At 42.2% G+C, this 17,586-nt stretch overlaps 1 protein-coding gene across 1 annotated transcript in view; it reads left to right on the top strand.

Moving 5' to 3' along the window:
- Positions 1-17,586, top strand: part of CACNA1B (calcium voltage-gated channel subunit alpha1 B) — a 301,750-nt gene that overhangs the window by 201,772 nt on the left and 82,392 nt on the right. Inside the window, exon 19 of the mRNA XM_050908179.1 lies at positions 2,822-2,928. Within this exon, the coding sequence (XP_050764136.1) occupies positions 2,822-2,928 (107 nt within the window). The remainder of the gene's footprint in view (positions 1-2,821; positions 2,929-17,586) is intronic.

Here is a 17,586-nt window from a genome sequence, read left to right on the forward strand (position 1 = left end):
TCTCTCCCCCCCCAGGTCTCTTTCCTCCTCTTCCTGTGCTGGCTCTCCCTTGCCACTGACTTAAACTCTACCAACTCAATTTCTAGTGATTTCTCAGAACTGTCCTGAATCTCTTTGGGTTGCCTACCCTCTAGCTTTTGCCATATATTGGCAGGTTTTTCTTCCTGTTCACTTATTCAGAGTGGAATCTAAAATTGCCCCCCAAATTTGCTTTTAAAATCTTCTCTCCGCTGACCATCCCACAATGTCTCCGGTGACACATAGCAGTTCATTCTTCATCCTCGCTAAAGTGGCATGCAGAGCTGCCACAAGTGACCCTCTATTTTCCTAAATACCCTAAAGCACAAAGTGTGTTCTCTGATCTCTGTGCACTGGCAGCAATCCCTGAGAAAGCAGTATAAAACCATGCAATGTGGGGAAGGAGGAATGTGTGAATTTTACATAAAATACATTAAAAAGTTGAGAAATCCTCAGAAATAATGGACTGCAGTGAGCGGCAAAACCAAGAGTCTAACAGCCATGAAGACCCCTCCTTCTCCTTCCCAATGGAGAGGGCTTTAATTGCGTGAACGTAATAAGGAACAGTCAGTGTTAACTATGCACATCATTATGGGTAGCACCGAAGATGGGTTTTACCATGTGATAAACTGTGTGGTTTAAATGAAGATTTAGAGCTCTATAAAACAGAAAGGAAACATAAAAGAGAGATGTCCTTATAGGCAGGGCCTTTATATGCACTTGCCGCTGTATAATGACGGTGACAGTCTGGGCTGTCGGTGGGAGGTGGGATGGATGGATGTTGCCATCACAGCTCAGAGCTTCAGTCATGCACCATCACACCCCTGCGTGCTTCGAGCAGAACAAGACAAGCCTGTGCCCCAGTGAGACCTGGCAGTGTAAGTAGCAGGCAAAAAATTAATTAATTTTTGTAGTGATCAGCGATCTCTGGGTGGAAGGAGCTACAGAAATATTACCAGTCATCTGCTAAAGAGCGTGCTTGTTTTGAGTTAGGGACGGCTGCGTTTATAATGACAATGGATATTTTCTGCTGTTACTTTGAGATATCGAATCCAGCAGAATTACTGATGCACTGGGGAGAATGTAGTTGAAGCTGCAAATTTTAAAGAGAGAGTAAAAACTGCACCTGGTGCTTTAGGTGCACAGAAAGAAAAATCAAGAGCCTTTGAATGTATGTGATTTTAACACTGCTAGAGAGCCCTCAAGAGAAGAACCAGCTTGAAGATACCTGCGGAATGAAAGGAAAACCTTAAAAGCCGCCTTATTTGGGGGCCTTATTCCTCAAAAGATTCATATTCTGCAGATACCCTTGATTTACAACAAGCTTCCAAACTGTTGATAAATTTACTGGAAGTTGGCAGTTGAGAAATACTGACTTTGTATAATCGTTCAGCAGGGCTTTTTTTCATGGCCTGCCTCAGGTTCTTCATTCACTTACAGTAAGAATTTACTTGTTATAGATTTGCTAATATTTGGAAAGGAAAAAAAATATTTGAAACTTTAAGTGTAGCAAACTTTTTTGATTAATTTTCCATCATTTCTTTTTCCTTCTAAAGGAGAAAAGGAAAACTCAAAATGAGTTCAGTTTAAGCAAACAACACCAAAGTCAGAGTAAGGAATTGTTTATGCATATGGTATTCAGGATGGATAAATCTATATGACTTCCTATTTCAAAGCTAGATGTCTTACTGTTTGCTCTCATTATTTTAAGCATAACAGTTTCACAGCATTACCTTTGAAGAGCAGAAGTAGACCCGTGGCACTTCATAAAGTTTGACAGAAGAGCCTGTGACTGCTCTCATCTTGACGTGTGGTTATTCCCTGAATATGTGTGATGCTGACATTGCCATCAGAGGGTCTGTGTTTATCCTGCCATGGTTTTACTATCTACATTGACTGGCTAGAAAGTTCAAAGGAAGTTTAACCTAGATGACCATTGAAAATGAACCAGGCTGTTTCTTTGCCTTTTGCCCTCATCTCATTGCTTAAGATCCTGTAGTTTGAATTAGAGTAGTATTTCTCTTGTCATTACACCACGGAGGAGGAGATAAATCACAGTTATACTCTGCGGGAACTTGCGGTGCCAATAGAGGTTAAAAATCCACGTGATCTGGGGGGTACGCAGAAAGCATGAACATAACCATCTTTCTGATCTATGCTTGAGTCTACAGACTACGCGTTAATATGGCTCTTCCTTTCTGTTTTCACCCTGTATGTCCGCACTGATTCAGTTCAAATAAGTGGAAATACCTGGGATAAAACTGGTGTGAGCAGGACCAGGCAAATCCCAGTGTTGTTTATTGGACTTGCTGTTTCAGAAAAGTCACGTTGTCAAGAAGTCATGAAGGACTTAGGAGTCTGTCTCCTACATTTCAGCAGGACGTAGGCTTTAGAGTGTTTTTACACATGCAGGTCTGAGATAAGCGGGGCTCACTTCACCCCAGAAGTGTCACACTTCTGGTCAGGTCTCTCCCTGCCCTGCAACAGTCTCCTACCCGAATGCTAAGTAGTAAGAGGAGACCCAAGAGACGTAAGAAAGCTTTGTGAAGGAGATGGAGTCTTGGTAAAAATGCACTGAGCACTTGACCAAATCTTGCATTTCTCATCTTGACCGGCTGTTGTTGGCACCAAGAGCCTACCCAGGCGTTCTTGCAAGTAGTTGTGAAATTCTACCTTATTTTAATGAGTTTCAACTGTTCTCACAGCGCAGCGGTGACAGTCACATATGACTCGTGCCTTGGGGAGCTCTGGTTATTGTCATTACATGATGCACGCTCTGATTTCTCTTGGTTTTCTGCACCAGGATGAGGAGGAGATGGAGGAAGCCACCAATCAAAAGCTCGCCCTGCAAAAGGCCAAGGAAGTGGCAGAAGTCAGCCCCATGTCGGCAGCTAACATTTCCATAGCCGCGTAAGCATTATTTTATTATTTGTGAACTTTATCGCTTGTTTTCTGTTTTTTTAGTGTTGATATATGTCTCTTCCAGTGGAGCATCCCGTAGTACTCTGTGAGCCCTTTTATACCATCTCTGTCACTGACGGGGCTTTAGGTTGACTGAATACTTCAGCGCTGGTCGCTTAACCATGAATTTAATTAAGTATTTGTTTTAATTTGTTTTTCTTTGTAATGCCTCATCTTTTGCCTTGCTATATATAACTGTATTTTAGAAGGATTTTTTTAAGCTGTTCTAGGATAGATTTCACCAGGCGAAGTGTTAACCTTTCACTTTGGATTTTTAATTACGAGATATGTGTGCACATAATGTATTAACTATTCTTTAATGATCTCTGCTTTGAGAATTTAAGTGTAAAGGCATCCTCCTAAATATCAGGCTGAAAAATACACTTGAATGCTCTTTCTTTGCTGTTTGAAAGAGTGCTGGGTTGATTAAAATCATGTATGTGAACGGTCACTGGTTTGTAGCTAGAAACATCAATTTGCATTTTCAAATGCAGGCTTTTCTGCATGGACGTGGACATATGCAGAGATTCTGTGAGACCAGAATCCTTAGAAAACGTTGCCTTGGGGTCCACCTTTTCATATATACTGATCTAAACTGAAGTGAAAAAATTACATGTAGGTGGAAATACTTGTCCAGATGTTGCTGAGGTCAGTGCAGAGTTCTGCCTGCATGGGATTATGGGCCTGTGTTTGAGACGTGCCTACCTTGCATGGATTTACTGAAAAGTATGTTCTTCTTAAAGATTGATTTAACTCTTCTGGAATTTTTGCATCAGGACTACCAGCATCAAAAAATTTGGTCGTGCATTTTACTGAGAGCTGCTGATGTTTTCCAGACCCCTTTTGCAGGGGAGACCTCCAAAGGCTGGAGAAGCTCAAGCATAGAAAAAGAAATTTCCTGTTCGGTTTTATTGCAGAGTATCTGAAATGCAGCAGGATCCCTGTTTGTTCCTTCAGTGTAAAATCTCTTGAGACCCTTGTTACTGGGAGTTTAATCCACTTCATCAAAGTCAGTACGCCAAGTGGAGCCAGTTCATTATATGTGAATGAAAAGAATATTATTAATTTGACTATTCTATTCTTCTTACCATTTTATTTTGCCATTACTGCTTTAATCAGCTCCTGTTTATGCTGTGTCTGTTTGATGGTTTTAAATATAATCCTTTTCTTACAATGATTTCCTGTCCAGTCTTGAAAAGAAGTCAAATGAGGATATTTGCTCTTGTTGATGAATTTCCTGGTACTGTTATTTTAAAATGCAAGATAATGGTGCTTATTTTCTTCTTTTTTATTCAAAAGCATAGTGCATGTGAAGATTTCTTAGAAATCAGAAAAAAACACTTTAATGGAGCTAAGATTTCACACCACATTGTTAGTTGCTTAAAATAACCTTATTCCATGATTTTTCACCAGGCTTTCACCTGGTTTTCAATATCACAGGGCCAGTTTTGTGACCACAATTGAAAGTGAGTACAAAATTGTGGATTTCTGCTTATTTTGCCTCAAACTGTATCTGCCCAGTTCCCTACCTGCCACATTTGTACAGGCAGGTAATTAGGCTTACAGATGAGCACACTGGTGAGTGTAGTCGATCGCTTCCACATGTACTAACCACGGCAACGTTGTGCATGCTGTGTGGGAGCCATCATCTAACAACCGTCGCGTGACTTCTCGCTATCTCTGCTTTAGTGTTAATGAGGCGCTTACAAGGCCGCTCACAAAGCTCGCAGGGCTTTAGTTTGGAAAAAAAAATGCATTAAGGTCGATAGGTTGATGACCAAATGGATAATGACACAGAGGAGAAGGCAAGGAAGAAGTTAAGTGTTTTGTGAGACAGAAATAGGTGTATGGATGGATTGCTGGCTCATGATCCAAAAGATATTCAATGAATGCATGCCAAAGCAATTAGTTTAATAGATAAATATATCCATAGTGAACTCCAAAGGGGCTTAGCAGCTACAGCTTTCAGGTTTGCAGCACCTATCCCTTAGATATCTCTATCCAGTACAGTAGGGCTGATGATAGGGACCCATGGTTGACAGGCAAATGTACCCCGTTACTTCATTTCTTATGCTCTTAAGCTACACGGTGGTCCTGAAGATGGAGCAGATACTGTGTTGATGGCAAGATTTGTCAGATCAAGCCTCTGATGTGATTCAGAGCTGGACATGCCAAGAATGAAAGAGAACTGGGCATGCTTGGAAACGGGATTTTTGGTGTATGGAAATATCACCGCAAAAAGCAAACGCCTGTAGAGCTTGGGTACCCCTAAGTGGATGGTGAGCAGGGGTTGGGAAAAACTGGGACTGAGCTACCAAAGGCCTGCTGCAAAGGGGGGTCTACCCTATCAGTTCATATTTTTATTTTCTCCTAAGGAATAATTTTTTAGTTATATAATTTGGTTTTATTTTCATAACGTATGAAAATGAATTTCAGTAACAGGCATGTATAGCATGGATCAACGTTCTGAAAATATCAACATTTTCTCTACCTGCATCAATCAAAACAGGTCTCTCAGGTGTTAGCAGAGGGCACCATGACTTTCATTTCCTTAGTCGTGATGTTCGTGTTCCCGGCATGCTCGTCCACCTCCCACAGAGTTGATAAAGCTGTCCTGGGACTGAGTCTGGTGAAAAGTCATATCGGTTGTTCTGCTGTTTCACCGGCGAGGTGCTGTGCTTGCTGTTTTGCTTCTTTCCCTTGTCAGTCCTACATCAAGGACTAAGAGTGTGTATCTTCCCCTAAGCCTCCTTCCAGGCCCTTCCATACTCCGTAGTGTTGTATCTGCTCCTCCACCTCCAGCATTTTTCCTGTGCAAATACAGTGTGCACTCGTGGTTTGTATGCTCCTGTGCCTGCAGTTTATCTGCACCAGTTCTTCTGCTCTCCTCTGCCATTCAAGCCTCTCTTCGCAACTGAGCTCCAGGAAATGTTCGATTCATTGCATTAGTTGCAAAATGTCATTTCCTAGGCATAAGAAACTGGTTGCTTATTTAGTGTGTCAGCCTGCTTGGAGGGTCCGAAGAGGTACCTTCACCTTTACGCATGCAATAGGCTGCTGTGTGAACCACAAATTGTTTTGTGGTTGATAGATGGTGAAGCGCTACGGTGTCATGGGGATCTGTTTTAATAATATACTCATTATTACAGTGGCGTTGAGATATCATCTATCTTGCAGCTGACTCAAAGTGCTTTATTACAATATTCTACCTGCACTTGGTTTGTAGCTCCTACTTCATCGATCTCCCAGGATTTCTATGGTTTGTCTTCTGCTCCATCAAAGGGACTTAATGTGAACAGATTTGTCTGACCGCAGTTTGTTTTTTCACCTGGTGAACTCTATCCTGAATTGGGCCTTTTTGGTTTGTGGTTTTTCAGGATTAAAAGCTAGGATGGTACGTTGTTTTTGTCATTGTTGCAATGTTTGGTTTAAAACAGAATATCTGTTTAACATGTGTTATTGTGTTTTAATTTAAGCCCATTGTTCTTATTTTTGTGATTTTTTTTGTTTGTTTGTTTGTTTGTTTTTTTGTTTTCTGTTTAGCATTTTCCTTGCTTTGTTGTTTCTGGAGGTGAGTTTCTGGGTTTGTTCGGTTTGCCCAGCATTGTCTTTAAGACCCTCTGTTTCGTACAACATTTAAACCACTCAGCCTCTTGAACTGAGAGACTACACAGACCGACGGGTCTTTAGAGCAAACCATTGGTGCAGCTTCCTTGGCGGCCAGAACGGAGGAGGGGGGAAGAGGGGGTAACTATGCAGGCAGTGGATGTGCGAAGCACTTTGCGATGGCACTGTAAAGGTGCCAGCGGAAGGGAGAGCCATCAGGCTCATTCCCGTGGGTCACACGAAGACCCCGATGCAAATAAGGTTTTATTTTCTGTATTTGCCTAACCTGAAGCCTGAACTCCCTGCGTTTGGGTTCCTCCTCCGCCTTTTCTGTTCCAGCCAGAGATGCACCAATGGCACGTACAAAAGGGGCTGCGATAAGCACACCCAGCCCAGCGCGGGCCAGCAGACCAGCCGGAGAGGACACGAGCTGTGGCTCACCTGGCACCCAGACCCCGTTTAATTTCCAGTGGCCTCTCTTCACCTTTTCTTGGAAAAAGTCTTAAAATAGCAATCACAACAGCAAGCAAGTGCTAAATTTGTAGGAACCTGCTAGGTAGTTATGCTGAAGTCATGCTGAGTGAAACTTTTTGCATTTTGTTACTTATGGGATTTTTTTAATTCCATGTGGAAATGGGTTACAGCTGTAGCCAGACCCAAGGAAATTAGTTAAGCATCGGTATAGAACGTGAATTCTGGATGGGAGGAGAGCATCCCAGACGTGGTGGATGAAACGTTGTTGACAGTGGCAGAGACAGTTCATGCAGTGTGGGCACCAGACCTAAATACAGTCTATAGAATTGCCCACTACCGTTTTTCAAAGTAACACGTGCTTCCCAGGACAACCTTCCAACCTCCACAGACGACCTCCTCTTTCCAGGCTCTGACTGGTTTCTGCTGGTCCCTCACATGGTTGTTCAAAGCAGTTTACATTTTAATTGCACGCCCACAGGTGGATACTGCCTGTTAATGTGAGCAAGTTTACTCATCAGAGAAGTGCCAAGAGCAAATACAGGTGGCACATCATTTCACAGTGACTTCTCAGAGTTGCCTGTCCCTTTTGTACAGGTCTGGGGATGAAGGGCGGGCAGTTGCTCTGTTTCTCCAGGACATTTTCCATCTCAGAGGTTCCATATTTTCCTTTTGTCTTGGGAATACTGTGGTCTGTTTCCAAATCCCTGTTGGGCTGTCGGTACCCAACAGGACCCAGCAAGAAGCGTGCCTGAACACCCAGCCCATAAAACGTCCTGTGCTGGGTGATGTGTAGACTAGAAGAGGTGTTCTTTTTCTCTTGCTGGCTTGTGATTTCTTCCCTTTCTTTTTTCCCCTGAAGTGTGTTGTGTGAGGTACTGTGATTGCTCCCGTTAGCTTACCTTTTTGCCCTTGCTGTTGGTGTAATGGTGACTCAGCTACACCTAAAGACACTCTCTTGTACTCTGTCCCTCGCGGATGGTAAGTAGCATCGAGCAAAGCTCAAGTACTTCTGTCGTTTTGATTTGGAAGAAGAGGCTGTCTTTGCTTCGTGGCTTTACACCCTGCAGTTCCAGCACAACTTTAGTCAAATTTATGGTTTCAAAAAAGCAGATTCCAGCAATGGGAGCAGAGGAGTGAACCTGGAGTGCTGCAGGACTTGCATATCGTTGGCTGGCCGGTTACAAGGATACTTGGCAGGATCAGAGTGTGGTCTCCGGCCTGCACTGCACCAAACGAGGCAGGGATAAATGCAAAGGTTCACTCAAGCCTCCTGTGGAGGGATGTTGAGATCCGCTTTCAGCAATTAAAAGCAAAATTTCCACAGGTATTGCACAGTGTTGGTGCTGACTTTCAGGTAAATTAGGGCAGCCCAGTACATTCTCCTCCATCGCAAGTTTTCCACCTGTTTTGCCCAAGAAATTTCTTACCTGTGCTTGAGGCATTTATGCAGTCAGGGCCCTGTTCTCAGCAGGTTTTACCTGACATCCTGGGCGTTCAGCATCCAGCCAAAGAGTAAAGGGGTCCCCAGCTTGAGCAAGTGGAAACAATAATTTTCTTGGCAAGCAAGCAGGGCATGCCAACCCCACTTTGACTCCTACCCCCATTTCTTTTGGCACGGTACAAATGTAGAAATACCGAAGTTTAGGCAGAATACTTTACCTGACCGTTCAGCAGATTATTTGCTCTAAGCAAAAATTTTATGATGCCTTTCATAATTTCCCTCATACTCTTTCCAGGTTTCTTGACCTCTGGATTGTTGTGTTATATACTTTACCTGGGCCAACATTTCTGTTCAGAATAATCCATTAATTTTAAGTAAATGTATATTTAAAACTATTTATATGATATCCAAAGAACATTAGATTTTAACTGGACCTTCTGGTTTGCTAGTATTGGTTGTTAACAGATTAAAACTCTCATGGAAGCAGGAGAAAAAATGCTGCAACTGAAAAGGCAAATTCAGGAAGTGAAGGTATTTTATTTTTGGTCCTGGGGATGGTTTTTTGGATGTAGATTTATAAAAACTATTGTTTATAACCATGAAAAAATTAACGCCTCAAGCCAAGATCTATCAAGATATTTAGAATCCTGTTTTTCTGTAGATTCCCTGCCAAAGGAAGAATAAACTCTTTTTCTGTGTAATTCAGCGATTTCCATATTTAGAAGCCCCCACGTATAACGGTGTTTATACAAACACTGGATGGAGGAGAATCTACAAAATTACTTGCGAACTGAAACAAGCTCCTTTCACTAATGTGTAATGCCCTGCCTAAGCTGCAGCAGACCTATGGTTTTTAGACACGGCAAGCCCTGTTCGGACAGTCTGAGCTCAGACACATCCCTGTGCCTGTCAGAGGAGAGAGGTAGGTGCCTCTGAAGAGCAAATCCACGGCAGGGACCGAGGAGAAGCAGCCTGGCACCAGCTGCTGGGGCTCAGGTGGATTTTGGTTCTCTGGACCTGGCCCGGGGTCCTCCCTCCAGCCCGCGCTCTTCTCCGTGCTAAGGCTTCTTCCTCGTGTCACAGGGCCAGAGTGGGAATTAGCATCCTGCTCCCACGTGGAGATAATTATTTGCAGCACAGCTGTAAAAGCAATCACCACCTGTTTCTACAAAGACCTCTACCCTGGGGTCCTAAAGATGACTTCTGCGGAGGACTTTGATTGTGTGAGTATCGCATATGGAGGCATAAAGTCCTAATATCATCGTGTGGCTTTTGGTTCACCTTTTAATTTTTTTCCCTTTTGGTTCCATTTTTGATTCTTTTGTTGTTTCCCTGTTAGCTAGAAGGTGGTGTGTCTGTGGCTTCCACACTTTCTGAAGCTTGCCTGGTCTCCTACCAAGATGCACGCTGCAGTCTGCATTCGATAGGACACAGCCTGTATGAGTCTCCTCCCGATGTCTCTTCTCTTCTTTTTTTTTTTTCCTTCCCTTTTCTTTTCTCACTTTTTGTTTTCTTTGTTTGTTTTGTTTTTGCATGTGCAGTTTTGTAAAGCAAACTCGAGGTACTGTATCTCGCAGCTCGTCAGTCTCCAGCGTAAATTCACCGTGAGTTGCTCTCTGTTACAATATTCAGTAAATGGATTTATGATATATCTCTCTATATTTATAAACCTCCCTCTTTCCCCTTCTCCTGATGCCTTCGCTCCCCCCCTTGTTTTTTCCAAAAATCATTCCCATCATTGTGGAAAGCCTCCAGACTAACATACGGTGGAAGGACTGGAAGGTGTGCGACATTGCCATATAATGCTTGTGATTTGATCGTGAGCAACTCTGTAGTGTTTTGTACATTGACTGTGATTTTTTTTTCCCCCTCCTTCCTTCCTTTATTTTTCTCCCATCCCCTTAATTATTTTCCTTTGTTCCTTCCTTAACTATTTTCCCTCTTCTCCTGTCTGCCCTCATTTGATGGTTCGTCTTGTTCTCACTTGTATTTTTGTTCTCTCTGTTTATTATGCACTGGGCTGATGGCTTCGATGTTCCACCAGTGTTTGCACTTACGGTTCAATAGGAGAATGGGGGCCCACCATGAGTGCACTCTTTAAACGAAAGCTGGAGGAGGACTTTAAAAGAAACTTCTGGAAACGGGGCCCAAGTGAGACCAAATTGGAAAACTCTGCATAAATATCCTTGGGAAACTTATGAGAGCACTGGTTATGCCTGTGCTCTCTAATCTTCTCGAGCTGGAGCTTAAAGCTACAGATATTGTAAAAATGAGGCACTCCGCAAGCTCCTATGTACCCGTGGTTGAGCGAACACGGTGGTAGACCTTCCATTCACTCCACGCACTTCCTAATAAACAAATCTTGCTGGCTTTGCTGTGAATCACGGGCGCGTTTTGACACCTATGCAGGTTTGTAGAAAATACCATTGTTCCCTGCCAACTAATACAACAAAACTCGTCATCAGCTTCTCATCAGCCTGTCTTAGTGTCTTTGCTTTGGGTTATCCTTTTACCGTTTGACGTTATCTTTCTTCTTTAATGCTTTTGGAGAGACAAGTAAGTGCAATTCAAACACGCGTGGGTTTGTCCTTACGTGCACCATAGCAGGTACCAAAGGCACGGTGAAGCAAAGGGGGTTTTCCACCAGCTTCCTGACATCTTCCTTTTTCGCTGGGTGTTTTGGGGTCCTTGTCCACTGGTGGATCTTAGACATGTTTGTATTAAAAATATGTTGATACAATGTGTGAGTTCAGCTTCTGTGACCAAGACTGAACTTTTGCAACTGGCAAAAGTAGGCATGACATGTCTGTGCTAAGGTCTGAGATCCCACAGGGCCGGGACAGTGAAAATTAGGGGAATAAACTAGACCAAGGCAGCTTTTGGCTCATTTCTTCCAATGCATTTCCTGGCTGCCGGGAGTCTTGACAGGCAGAAAGGTGCAGAGAGAGGTCTGCTGCCCTTTGGGTCTCTCTCACCCTGCCTTACCCCTGGCAGGAGAGAGGGAATGGTTAAAGGTGGTGATGGAGGAGAGGTGCTGCTGAGCTGTCTTCTCCCCAGCACTTAAATTCACACCAGTAGAAGTTGCACCAAACCGGTCCAAGGCAATGTTTGCACAATTAGGAATAAAGGCTTGAAAGAATGAAGAATTTGGCGCCTTCTCCAAACTTGCAGTGACAGAGCTGCCTTTTAAAAGGATGAAATCAAACTGCAGGTACTAAAATCCCCTTGGAAGGAGGATTTGCCCACATTTGGAGGCGTTTGCCATTGAGGTCTGTTGCTAACTCCCCACCAGCAACAGAAAAAGTATAATAGAGGCTTCTTTTGCTGATATGACTCACATCTGTTCTCTGAACAGAATAAATTTTGACTGCAAAAAGCTGTAACTGAGGATTCTCATCCTCTTTAACATTTCTATGCACCGTCTGGGCAGTAATTTGTAATTTCCTATGCAAACCAGGGCCGTTTTTGATGGATGAGCTGAGTGTGCATTTTCTTCTCTGTGGGTATCTAAAGAGCATTTCCCCAGCAAAACCCCTTGTTATGACTAAGTAAATGACTGGACCCCATAACAGTGTGCAATATATAAAAGTACCAGCCATCACAGAACGTCAGTAGAGCCCCCCTGAAGTGTAAAGACATCTGAAGGTCTTATTGACTTAGTATAAATGTCATGGTTAGAAATGTGTTTTTTATTTTAAATTCAAATAGGTGAAGTGGAACAACTCCTCTTAGGGCCATGCAGGTGCTGTGGACTCCCATTCCCTGGGTGAATACCAGTATAGGTTCAGGATGCCTTTGTATCACTCTGTTTCTACCTACTGCGAGTGCTATTGCTGTAATTATACTGAATAGATAAGTGGTCTAATTTTTGTGCACAGATGAAAGTTGAACAGTAATCTACTAATCAAAGAGAGCTTTTAAAAGGTGCAAAAAATCCCTCTTCCTTTTTCTCCCTTAGGTTGCTCAAACAGCATAAAATACAGTGTGCCTTTAATGTCAGTAAGAACCAGGATCTGCAAAACCATGGTCATCTGTTCTGAAAGATCAAAACTTACTCAAAAATCTTTTGAGATACAGAGGGGTGGGTTTTTCCCATGTTCATTCTCTGATTATTTAAACAAAAATTCTAAATTGGTAGAAATTGAAGACAAAATATGGGAGCTAGTTTCTTTAAAAAAAAAAAAAAAAGACAAAGCAAGGTGAGTCATTTTCTTGTGCTAATTCCAGCCTTCCGTGCTATAACATATTTATGATACAAGCGATGCAAGCAGTACGAAATACATTTTTAATTCACTGAAGAGAGGTAATTAAATACAGATATGCTCTATTTCTTTAAGTAGATCAGCATTTATCTAAAATACATACTGAAATTGGGAACTAATTTATATGTACATAGGCGATGACACACAGCTGAGTGAATAATTATGTTGTATTTTTCCAATAGTATGTGTTTAAGAGTTGTGGGATGTTGAATTTTCTTATGAATCCTTATATTGCAATAGCTGATGAAATCCAAAATGGTGCATTTAGTAACTTGAGGTTTTCTTTGTATTGCTGTTGTTTATTGTTTATTTCTAATAGGATCCAGAGGTGTCAGTCATTGCTTGGACATTAAAAATGGCATGTTCTTAAGGCATTTTCTAGAATGGTGAATAAAGCAAAAGCCAGTGTTTCACAAGCTGGGGATTTTTTTTCCCCAGAAGTGCTGAACACCTGCACTGGCCACAGATTCCCCCCCCCCCCCCAACAAAACTTGGTTTTCTTTGAGCAGCTCTTTCTTTCCCACCCCATCCATCACAGCGTGTCTCTGCTGCATCCATCCAGCTGCAGAGAAGCTGATAGTGTACAGAGGGAAATGAAAAAGCTTAAATATCTTCTACCGGGATGAATTTGTCATTTGCCATCTAAGAACCCAAATTGTTCCTGATCTCTATCGCTTGCTTTGCGTATTCGTTATCTGGGCCATCTGCTTTATTTCCATCCTCATAGTGCAAAAAAGGGGGCTGTGACTTCGTTCCCTGATGTGTTTTGTCTTGGTTTCTATCAAAAGCCTGGAGCTCACGGTGGGACTTTGGCCATAACAGAGTCTGGTCTGGGCCATTGCAGTGTATTTGCCAGAATGTCTTCTGGAGAGTGTGGCTTGAACACTTCAGAGGAAAAAAATAATTTAAAGTAAATGTAATTCGACTGGATTTTAGGAGAACTTAATGATTCCACTTATTTAACCTCAGTGTGTTTTTTGTTAAGTCAGGCCATAGCGATGTGGTTTTTAACTTTCATTTTTTTGTTTTACTTTTAAGTCTCTCGCCCTGTTATTTATTACTGAGGATGCAATTTTTTGGTCACAATTCATAACTGAAATACCAAACAAGTCTTGAGGTCTGAAAAGGGATCTTGTGACTAATGATAGCAATATAACTTGAGACAGATTAAATATTTTCTGGCATTTTCTTAAGATCAGAATGTGCATAAAGCTAAGCCTCATATTTATGCTGCTGGGATTAGTACGTGATGTGCTTTTACCAAAAACAATTAGAAAATTCTTCTTACTAGAGCAATAGGGAGCAGCATGCAGGATGGTGAGCGAAATCATTCTGTTATGAAAAAACGCAAGCTGAAAGCAGTAAAACTTTTGCTAAATTAACACCGGGAAGATTTCGCTTGGATGAACTTCGCATCGCTTCAGAGCTGTACAAAAACAAGTGGCGCAGCTGTCTTCAAACTCTAAGCAGCAGCAGCGTATAATGATTGCTGCTGCTCTTAGGAAATCGTGGCCGTGGACACCTCAGGGGAGTGCTAGCAAAGCGCTAGATCGTTCCTGAATTTTGTTTTGATACACACCTTGGAAACTTTCTGGCTCTACATTGGCCAAAGGCAGCAGCCGAAGGGCTTGCAGCTGCCGAGCCGTGCGTGCCCGTGCGCTCGGCCGCTCTCAGAAGGCCTGCAGCGGGGCTCAGCTCTGTCCCCCTCTGGCATCGCAGCTTCTTCCTCCTGCTGAGACCAGTTGCCTGTGGTCAGCACGTCCTGTATCTGCAGTTCTCCAAACTGTCTAAAAGAGCAGGTAAAGGGAGTGGAAATTCAATCTGAGGATGATAATATTGAACAAAACCGCAAAACGTTGCATTTAGTGAACTTGCTTGATCTAAGAAGTTGGCATCGAGGATAGTTTGAAAGGCATTTCAAATTTCAGTAGCAAGTTTCTGAACATGAGGGTGGGATATACGGCCAGTATTATGTTAGGCTTAGACCACGTTCAAAATTTAAGAGTCTCTAGCTAACAGACATTAGGAGAAATATTATGAAAGGAAATGTTTTCCTTCTGAGACACTGCAATATCAAAAATTCTAATATATGTAAGAAAAAAATCAAATTCAAGAATAATACTGGAAAAAACTGGGCAGCGTTTTCTGCGACAGTCCTTGGCAACGGCATTTCTGTGATGCACACTGTTGGCACCAGCTCGGTGGGAGAGCACAGTCCATCTCCCGAGAGAGCTCAGGCGGGAGATGTAGCTCATAAAGAAGAAAAGGTGCTAAAGCAACCAAGCGGCAACTCCCGGGGTCACGGGCAAAGCAAATTTAAACACTAGTGGTGAGTTCATCTGAAAGAAAATTGTTTTATCAGACCAAACAGAGATAAACCATTCTGCTTTGTGGATGCCTACAAACTAAAATGCTTCGTTGTATTTTCCAAGTGCAAAATTGAAACGTGGAGAGAGCTTCTCCAAGTCTGTGAACAGAAAATACAGTTTTAGTGGAAAGGTTTTTTACATTGCATTTTTTGTTGAAACTGTATTTTAACAAGAAATTCCCTTTCAGTTGTTATCAGAACATAAGCTTTCATACCCACAGTCTAATATGTAGGTATTTTTAACATTAAATTATTATGTTCATAGTCAGGTTTCATTCATTATTTACTAAAGCAAAACTTTAAGGATTGCATTTGTGTAGCTGATTAAACCAGTAGTTCTGGGAAGTAAAATGCCATTAACTGTAGCAGTGTTTTAAAAGGTTATGATAACAAAATCTTTAATCATTAAGGAACACCCTAAGATTAGAATATGACTAAAAATATGCTCTCTTTTCTTGAACAATCTACGTAGTGGCTGGTTGCATTTTTTATTTATACCAGTATTAGTCACTGATTCATTAATATGAATTTTATTTGATTCTACGTGAATTGTATGGTTTTCTTTCTAGCCACAGGCAGGAGTTGTTTGACTGCTGGCTTCTTAATCCAAGCAAAACCAGTGGAGCTAGTCAGAGAAGCGTATTAGCAGTAATATCTACTACAACATTTCAAGCCTAGAGGACCTGAAAACTGAGTATATTGCCAGTACCCTTCAAAAAGTTTGAAATATTCTGTAGACAGAAATAATTGTAAAGGAGGTGAATTAACATTAATCTTTGTACTGTGTCTGTAAATCAGAAGTGATTATTAGAGTTTTCTTAATGGATTCAGAAGGATTTTAAGAAGCAAACAGTGAACAGGATTTCAGATAAGGAGTTGGCTTCATAAATAGATAGTTTTGTGGAAAAAAAATACTTGTTATCACAAAGGTTCATTTTTTATCAGTTTGGACAAGTCGTGCTATGCTACGGCATATCATGCTTGTACTGTAGATGGTTTGGGTCTGCCCCAATTCATGCAACCCTCAATAATTAACAGGACCAAATGGCAGATGAAGCAGAGGAAATGATTTTGCCCTGTGTATTGATATTTTTCCGTCTCTTCTGCAATTCTTCGTGTTGTGTGCGTAGGCACCGTATCCTCCTAGGCAGGCAGTTGTAACGAAACTGTGTTTTGTTTTAAGGTGACATTCCTGTTGTGCCATAAATAAGTTCAAAAGCTCTCCTCTGCGAAGAAGTACAGCAGAGCAACAGGAGAGGAGAAGCTGTCACATATGTCCGTGTTCAGTTGCTGTGGGAACTTGTAGAAAGTGAGAGTCAGATAAATTTAATTGGACAAGCAGATGACACATTCCTTCCAGTTGCTGCTGCTTTGGCTCTGAAAACCCTGAACACTGTCCCCAGAGGGACCAACCTGCTCGGTTGCTTTACTTCCATTTCCTACAGCAGACTTTATGCACACTGTCACTTGCTCCTGATGTTCTTGAGTGCTTTGAATATGGTAATGAGCTTGCAGGCAGCCTTCACATCTTCCTGATTGTGTTTTTACTGCGCTTCATATATTTTCTGATTTTACTTTTTTTTTGGTGTGTCTTTTCATGTAGAAAGAAGAAAGGATGCAGTCATTACTTCTGAACCTCCTGCTCTTTGACTTATTAGTAACCAAAGCCAGTGGGTGGCTGTGTGTTGTAGCCTTTTGGCAATCACCTCCACTACCTGTGTCAACATTAAGGATGCATCTCACTTCTAGATGCTGAGAAATTCGAGTCTGTAATGTCAGTGTCTGTTTTAAGGAAGGGGATTTAGCAAAATAGGCTTAGTTAATATGTGCATTACTTGGTTTCTGCAGGTTCTCAGTGTTGTATGTATCTGGCAGCACCTTTCAGTTAGCCATGAGTGAAGTACAGTGGAAGCTTTAGCAGCTCAGAGATAATTTAAAGGCTGATTTATGTTCTTGCCGTAACTGAAACAGAACTAAAAAACCCCTCCTGAGGTGATACATCTTGTGTCAGAGCTAGCAGGTTCTGAGTGTCTCTTCTGCACTGTGTGATGAGTACCAGCCCTGCATCCTCAACCTTCCTCCTCACCGCATCCAGTCTGATTTAGGAGATTTTCTTTATATCTTGGCTTTGATGGGCTTAGCGCAGGCACTGATGGACAGGCTGTGTCCATGAAAGTTGCCTGATGATTGATTGTGTGTTTTACTTTGGAGAGTCTCTGCGGGGAGGCTGGGGCTTTGCGTCCCACCCTTGTGTGGTGCCTGTCCCATGGAAATGGAGCACAGGATGGTGCATGGGGAGCAGGTGGTTGTGCTCTTCTCTGTGCTCTTGGTTTGTAGATAAATTGAAGGCTTCAGTCAGCATAAGGGCAGTTCCCCAACTCTAACTCGTTATTACTAGTTATCACCTCAGTGTTGACAGCTCGCTCTGGCTGTTCAAAGCACAAAACAGAAGCCAG

This window comes from Gymnogyps californianus, chromosome 18 (assembly GCF_018139145.2).
Source record: "Gymnogyps californianus isolate 813 chromosome 18, ASM1813914v2, whole genome shotgun sequence".
NCBI classification, from domain to species: Eukaryota; Metazoa; Chordata; class Aves; order Accipitriformes; family Cathartidae; genus Gymnogyps; species Gymnogyps californianus.